At 34.8% G+C, this 8,707-nt stretch overlaps 1 protein-coding gene across 1 annotated transcript; it reads right to left on the bottom strand.

The window, feature by feature from the left end:
- Nucleotides 1-1,912: 1,912 nt before the first annotated feature.
- On the bottom strand, nucleotides 1,913-6,878 carry gpr35.1 (G protein-coupled receptor 35, tandem duplicate 1). The gene is made up of 2 exons (XM_055218384.2): nucleotides 6,443-6,878; nucleotides 1,913-2,834 (listed from the first exon to the last, which is right to left on the bottom strand). The coding sequence occupies exon 2, from the start codon at nucleotides 2,823-2,825 to the stop codon at nucleotides 1,929-1,931; it is 897 nt and encodes a 298-aa protein (XP_055074359.2). The 5' UTR covers nucleotides 2,826-2,834; nucleotides 6,443-6,878; the 3' UTR covers nucleotides 1,913-1,928.
- Between the last annotated feature and the right edge of the window lie 1,829 nt (nucleotides 6,879-8,707).

Genomic DNA, 8,707 nt, shown 5'->3' on the forward strand with positions numbered 1-8,707 from the left:
TTCAATGAGTACCATCAACTGTGTGCTTACCATCATTTATCAAAATACTTTCATAATATTTGTTTTCCTACCATGAAAGTCAGGTTACAATAAGCTGCTTACCATCATTTATCAAAATATCTTCGTTTGTGTTGTGTTTGCACCAAAATAAAAAACCTCACACAAGTTAAAAACAACATGAGGATGAGTAAATGATGACAGATTTTTTATTTTTGGATGAACTATCCCTTCAAAATATATCAGTGCCATCGTTTTGTCTTAAGATGCGTACCTAGCTAACACCTAAGTGTTTTTATTTTTTATTTTATTGTCATTGAATTGACTTACGAACTCCTCTGGTGAACCATTCCCGAAGCCCAGTTTGGGAAACCTATAGCTAATACATCTTATTAAAAATGGATATCTTGCTTATATGAAAAAAGGCCTGTTTGATACTTCACTCATTATAGCGGCCCAAATTGCAAACAGATTGAATTTACAGTTGATATTAATGTAAATGTATTCTGCAATGATATTATGTAAGTACAGGCACTATAGACATATTATGATGAAATATATTGAATACATTTATTTACTGTAAATCTTTGCAGCAATAAATAATTGTGAAAAATTGCACTCAAATTTTTTATGAATTCCCCAACCTGAACCTGAAATGATTGACATTTTATCTCACATTAAGTGCTTTGATTAAGTTTGCATCATTTCTCATTATTTTCCTGTTTCCTTTAAGAAAATTATCTATGATTTTACAACACATAAAATAAACAAAAAAATGCACTTTTAAAATGTCTGTACAAATTACCATTTGTAAAATCATAGATTTACTGCAAAAAAAAAAAAAAACATGGTTTATCTATGCTTACTGTAGTAAAACCATTGTTAATTTGCGGTTACCACACTGTAAAAAAATGCTGTAGTTATGCAGCTGTTTGCCAGTAACTTACTGTAGATTTAACATTGATGTCATTTACTGGCAACAGTCTGACCAAAGTTAAATGAACATTAAACATTGACAAGTCTTTATCTCCACAGAATAAATCCAAAATAACAGCCTGGTGCAAAGCATTCTGGGAACTAAAATCTGAAGGAAAAAACTGAAAAAGGTTGATGAGGATTTCTGGTTCCCTTAATTCTTTGCATGAGGCTGTTATTTTATAGTTTTATTCTGTAAAGACAAAGACTTGTTAATGTTAATTTAACTTTCAACAAACTGTTGCCAGTAAATAACATAAATTTTAAATCTACGGTAGGTTAATGGCAAACAGCTGCATAACTAAAGCAATTTTTTACAGTGAAGTTAGCTGTAATTATGCAGCTGGTTGCCAGCAACCTACCGTAGAAGATAAAGACAAAAATGTTTATAATTTAACTTTGAACAAACTGCCGCCAGTAAACAACATAAATACAAAATCTACAGCAAGTTACCGGCAATCAGCCGCCAAAAACACAGCAATCTCTACAGAATTTATCCGTAGAAAATACTGTGTTATTGCAGCTGGGTTGCCGGAAACCCACTGTAGATTTAAATGTATGTCATTAACTGGCAACATTTTGTTCAAAGTTAAATGAACATTAAACATTTTTAAGTCTTTGTCTTTCCAGAGTAAAACTAAAAAAACAGCATCAAGCAAAACATTCTGGGAAACAAAATCTGAAGCAAAAAACAGAAAAAGGTTGATGATGATTTCTGGTTCCCAGAATGCTTTGCATGAGGCCGTCACTGTAGCTTCATTCTGTAAAGACAAAGACCTGTTAATATTCAAAATGTGTTTAACCTTGAACAAACTCCTGCCAGCAAATAACATAAATCCAAATCCACAGCAAGTTACCGGCAACCCAGCCGCAACAACACATCATCGACATTATTCTAGAATAGTACAATTGTGAAAAGTGCTAAAGAAATATAACTGAATTAACATTTTACAATTTTATTCATATTCTTCGTTTCTTTGATTTATGCCACATATATTCCACCTTGTATTGGTTGCAAAATAATAACTAAAGCAATCCAGACAGCAGTTCATGGTGGAAAGGCACATGGCGCCGTGCACGAAGTTGTGCGCAAGAAACTGCACGTCGCAACTGAACTCGTGCGCCTGCGCAATGTACTTCAACACAAACCCACAATTGACGGGAAGAAAACAAATGACAAAAACAATTAAATTGGCAGCGATTATGAATATGCATTGAATCTTTTCTGAACGAAAGCCAACATCTAACTGCTTTCTTAAAGTATAAATGACTTTGATGGAGCAATACAACATGATGAGGAGTGGCACGAGGAACCCAACTACAGTCAACAAAACTATAAAATGCAACGACAGTGTTTCTTTAACTCGCTGAAAACACATAGCTTTGTCATTATCAGAGTCTTTGAGAAAGTAAACGGGGCTAAAACCTCCAACGACCAGCCATATGAGAGCGCACACCACGAGCGCGCGCTTGCAGGAGAATGCTTCGCGCGCCTTCAATGGAAACGCGATGGCCACGTAGCGCACGACGCTCACGGTAGTCATGGTGAAGACGCTGACGTACATGTTCACGTAATAGAGTGACAAAAGAAAATTGCACGTGCTCTTCGAGTGCTCTTGTAACGTGCTGTTGTAATAATGCGCCTTAATTGGAAGGATCACTAACAAGACGCAGTCGGCGATGGCCATGTTGCTGATGTAGACCATCATATAGGTCCAGTCGGTCCTTGGACGCCGACAAAAGATCACAAATACGTAGATGTTCCCCAGAACTCCCAGTATGAATGTAGGTATGTATATGGCTTTCTGCACGTGCAAGAACGCGTCGGTGACCTTGAGGGTGCAGTTGAGCATCTTCAACTTCTGTGAAATGAAAATAAACCGCGTTTAACTAGTTTGTTGTAAAGCAAACAGAACATAAACAGGCTTTACTATTATAAAATATTATTACGCGGCTCTCTGGAATACTTGATTCTGATTGGTCACTCGCTCATCCGGGTACTGCGAGCGACCGGTACTACTTTCGTCGAATGTATCACTCCGCTGTCTCTTTTCTCATGCCACTTTTGTTACAAATGAGCTTACAAAATATTTCAAATCAATATTTTGTGTATTTATTTGTGTGGCAGGAAGGCAGCCATGTAATAATGTATATCCAGCTTGGTATCAGGTACATTATTCCTTACTATATACACACAACCCTGAAAGCACACATATACATCTCGGAGACGTTTATTTGATGTCTGCGTATACAACTCCAAGACGTATTATTTAGATTGTTTGCTCATCTGCAAGACGTTTCCTAAAAGATGTCATATAGACCTATTGAAGACGTCTGCAAGACGTTTTTGATTTAGAATGTGTTAAGCAGCTCTTTCTAAGACCTTTATGTTTTACACACCAGGGGCCTCATTTATAAAAGTGCGACGTAGGAACTGTCCTACATTTCATCTAAGATCATTTCTGAAATGATCGTAAGTGTGATTCAGAGAAAAGGAGCTTACGCACAAAAAACCGTGCGTACGCCTCATTTCCAGATGTGCGGTTTATAAATCACAAATGATCTTAAAATTGTGCGCAGCTGAATGCTCGTAGAACTCCGCCTTCTAAACGCCCCTAATTTAATTCATTAGCATATAAATATTACATTTTCAAAGGCAAAATTCTCTGACTGCTACAATGGCGAGTGGTAAGAAAAGATATTCGTTGTCGTTTGCTTAAGTTTTAAATATTTCTAATTTCTAACATGGAAACTTTATTGAAATCACTCAAGTTAAGGCGATTATTAGTAGATCTTTCGGGTTTCATTTAAATATAATTTTACACGTAGGCTAAACGTAATATTTGTGTATTTAAAGTTTTGTTTCAGTTTGCCATGCCTCCTGCGCGGCGGTGTTAAAATAACATATTTTCGACTTTAAAATTCAAAGATCGTATCTTAAACTGTCGGAATATATTCCATATGGATTCATTTGGATTTACAGATGTTTAACATTAAAATCGATGCATGGGAATAATTTATATTAATTTTTGAAATACCCATCACTCTTAAATGTCGCATGTCCCTTATTGTAGGATACATACATCAAGGCTTCACAATTTAGTTCCTTTCAAGTCGTTTTAATCATTAAATTCGATCGGTATTACTTTCATTCAATTAAGCACATGTTCTGTAACATTAACATGTGCGTTAAACACCGCGAAACAATTTTGCTATATTTTTAAATATTTATTAAAAGATGACGAACTAGAAAATCGTTTCATGAACATAGCTGGGCGCCATCTTTTTGCATTAGAATAGGCCTACATTTTAAAATATCAAAATAGGCCAACATATTTTGTTTTAAAATATATTCTAAAACCTGGTTAAATTATTTTGGAGTAGTATGCCTTTCCTTCTTGTTCATTTTCTGTGTGCATCATTGCGGCAGGTTATTAGGTTTCTATTCTGAATAAACAAACAGCGCAGTTTACATGCTTCGTCCTTGTTGCATTAGTTCATTAAGATAATTCTAAACAGATTTCTGTAATTCAAACAACTCTGAATTGTAGTTGAGAACGTCACGGCGCACTATTAAAACATTGTCGGTAATGTGTCGGTCGGGCCGGGCTCGGACACAACAGGGGCTTCGGTTATGGTTTTTTGTGCCCGATCTAAGCTCTAATACAGATGATGTTGACGCTGTAAAAGTTTCGAATATGTATTTATTTTTTATCAAACATATTCAACACTTTTTTTACATTAGCCAGGGGATGAAAGAGAAAAATAATTAAATAAAAACATGGAAATGCTGACATACATTAATACATTTAGCAGCTTTAGTTTATCAGATTATTAATAGATTATAGGTAGCCTATTGCTTAACTTCTAATAGAAAAATACGGAATAATGGTTTATAATCACCATATTTACATTTATTTATAATAAACGTTGCAAACAAAAGTAACACATTAATCAAATAATATTTCTTAATAAGATATCATAAGAGAAAAAACTAATTAAATATTTTCCAAACAAAGTCTTAAGCAAAATATATGAATTCTAACAAAAGAGCACAAACCTTTTTTTTTCTTTCTGTATGTTGACCACAAAAGGTACAAAACAAAAAGTTTTGAATATGCCTACCTGCAACACTGCAATATTGCCACAAGGAAACGTGCGTACGTCAAGTCGGAACCTGACGTGGAGGTAAGTGCTTTTCCACGTCAAAGATAAGTTTTATAAATCTGAGCGTTTGAGTGGATTTGAGCGTACGCACGGTCTTAGATCAAATCTGTGCGTAAAAACGCTTTATAAATGAGGCCCCTGGTTAAATTATTTTGGGCAGCCTAGTAGGCCTTCTCCACAGTTCATTCTTGTTCATTTTCTGTGTGCATCATTGTTGCATGTTTTTATGTTTCTATTCTGAATAAACAAACAGCGCAGTTTACACGCTTCGTCCTTGTTGCATTAGTTCATTAAGATAATTCTAAACAGATTTCTGTAATTCAAACAACTCTGAATTGTAGTTGAGAACGTCATGGCGCACTATTAAAACATTGTCGGTAATGTGTCGGTCGGGCCGGGCTCGGACACAACGTGCAGAAGCTTCGGTTATGGTTTTTTGTGCCCGGTCTAAGCTCTTATACAGATGATGTTGACGCTGTAAACGTTTCGAATATTTATTTATTTTTTATCAAACATATTCAACACTTTTTTACATTAGCCAGGGGATGAAAGAGAAAAAGAATTAAATAAAAACATGGAAATGCTGACATACATCAATACATTTAGCAGCTTTCTTGTTAATCAGATTATTAATAGATTTTAGGTAGCCTATTGCTTAACTTCTAATAAAAAATACGGAATAATGGTTTATAATCACCATATTTACATTTATTTATAATAAACGTTGCAAACAAAAGTGACACATTAATCAAATAATATTTCTTATGTAATAAGATATCATAAGAGAAAAAAAACTAATTAAATATTCTCCAAACAAAGTCTTAAGCAAAATATATCAATTCTAAAAAAAGAGGGCAAATCTAACCATTTTTTTTTTTTTTTTTTTTTTTTTTGAATAAGGACAACTCCAAAACAAATGAAAAAATGTTTCTGTATGTTGACCACAAAAGGTACAAAACAAAAAGTTTCGAATATGCCTTCCTGCAGTTCTGCAATATTGCCACAAGGAAACGTGCGTACGTCAAGTCGGAACCTGACGTGGAGGTAAGTACTTTTCCACGTCAAAGACAAGTTTTATAAATCTGCGCGTTTGAGTGGATTTGAGCGTACGCACGGTCTAAGATCAAATCTGTGCGTAAAAACGCTTTATAAATGAGACCGCAGATCTTTAGCAGACATCTTACAGACGTACATGTGCCATCTAGGAATATGTTAAAGTATTTGTGAATGAATTAAAATTAACAGGTTAAATAAACATCTTGCAATTTCATACAAAAAGCAAACAAAAAAGTTTATAGCCTACCTGTGAGAGGACCGGTAGAGAAGAACGCTTTTGGTTGATATCTGGAGTTTAAAATTTCACTCGGGTCCTTAATACACCAGTCAACACATTGAAGAAAAAGACAAGCATCAACATGCTCTGTATTCCTCCTGAAGCCGTAGAGCCATTAGAAACACATCATGTATTAATGACATACAACTACATTGAAAAACACAAGGCAGACTTTTAGAAATTTCCATTGTCATTTATCGGCCATTTCTGTTCCTCTTTGTTAGATTGAGCTGATATATCTTCACCCAAAACTGCTGACACCACTACAACTCACCTTTTTTGTTCAACTAACCCCAAAAATATGCATTCACTTTACAGTCAGATGTCAAAGTGCTAGATTCCTCGAGCAACCTCACCAGACATGTTTATTTTTTGCCTCTTGACATGCTGGGCCGTGCACAGGAAGGTGAGAGGTGCCCTCTTTTCCCGGTCGCTCCAGAGCATCTCTCACAACCTGTGTCCGGTCTTTAAAGAGTGGAGATGACAGTTCCATACGTTTGTTGCAGTCACAGGTAGATTCATTACATTAACTCAGTTGCTGATCAGCTGAATTAGTAATTTGGTAGTTTGTTTTGTAATTCGTCTGTAATGATTTGCTCTGTCTTCTAAAATTGCTAACAACTTAGCAACCAAAGAGGTACATCTGCTAAAGAGCTGTTTTACATACATTCTAAATCAAAGACTTCTTTAATATGTCTAAACTACATCTTTTAGGAAACGTCTCAGAGACATCTTGCAGATGTAGATGCAGAGATCAAATTGACATATCCGAGATGTATGTGTGGTATCAGTAACAAAAAATATTCACATTCTTAGAATTACAATGCTTGTCTTGTCAAATTAAACTACCCAATCATAAATATCACCAAATTTGGCACACTTTCACTGCAAAAAATTACTTTTTTACTTAGTATTTTTGTCTTGTTTTCAGTAGAAATATCTAAAAATTCTTAAATTAAGATGCTTTTTCTTGATGAGCAAAATGACCTAAGAAATTAAGTCTAGTTTTAAGGCAAATAATATACAATTTAAGTGAAATTGTCCTTAAAACAAGCAAAATTATCTGCCAATGGGGTGAGAAAAAAAAATTGTGAAATAAGATTTCGTTTTTCTTAAACACTTCATTCAAGTAAAATTTTCTCACCCCATTGGCAGATATTTTTGCTTGTTTTAAGCACAAATTCACTTAAATTGTATATTTTCTGTCTAAAAACTAGTATTATTTTCTTAGGTAATTTTGCTCATCAAGAAAATACATCTTGATTTAAGAATTTTTAGATATTTCTACTGAAAACAAGACAAAAATACTAAGTAAGAAAGTCATTTTTTGCAGTGTTGTAGACAAAAAAACAATGCCTTCACAAAAAAGAAGACAGATGGGAAAGACATTGATCTGAGGTCAAGACCCAACGTTGATCCGACGTCAAAATCCAACGTTGATCCGACTTCAAAATCCAACTTTGAGCCGACATCAGAATCTAACGTTGATACGACATCAGGACCCAACGTGATCTGATGTCAAAATCCAACGTTGGTCCAAAGTCAAAATTTGACGTTGATACGACGTCAGGACCCAACGTTGATCTGACGTCAAAATCCAACGTTGATCTGATGTCAAAGTCTGACGTCAAAATCCAACATTGAGCCGACATCAAAATCCAACGTTGGCCTGATGTAAGGCCCAACTTTGGCCTGACGTCAATATCCAACATTGATCTGAATTCAAAATCGAACACAAGTGGATACAGCAAACTGACAACATAAATGTTTTTTCCAGTATAAAGTCTGGAAATTTATTACCAAATTTGTGATTGTTGTTGGCACACTTTGTAGACAAAAAATACAAAAAACAATGCCTTCACAAATAAGTGGAATAAATAAAGTGGAAAGGGAGGCTGCTTAAGGCAGTTCAACATTGCAAACATGGATACAAAGCTCCACAGAAAGCCAGCAGGTAAATCATATAGAATATTAAGCAGTTTGTCACACTTTAATTCTTGTTATTAAACATATTATAATAAGTTTTTCTTAGTTGCTACTAGTAATCTATAATAATAATCATATTTTATTAAAAATGTCTGTGCATGGCCGTCGACATGTGCTGTCTTGAAGGTCCCTTAAAATTTAAGTTATAGATTTAGTGTAGCCTACTACTTTGAGGAACACAAAAGAAAATATTGTGATAAATGATGTTAAGCCCACAGCTGCCGTAACTTAAGACTTCCACAGTAGAAA

The sequence above is a fragment of the Misgurnus anguillicaudatus genome, chromosome 23, assembly GCF_027580225.2.
Source record: "Misgurnus anguillicaudatus chromosome 23, ASM2758022v2, whole genome shotgun sequence".
In the NCBI taxonomy this organism is placed as follows: Eukaryota; Metazoa; Chordata; class Actinopteri; order Cypriniformes; family Cobitidae; genus Misgurnus; species Misgurnus anguillicaudatus.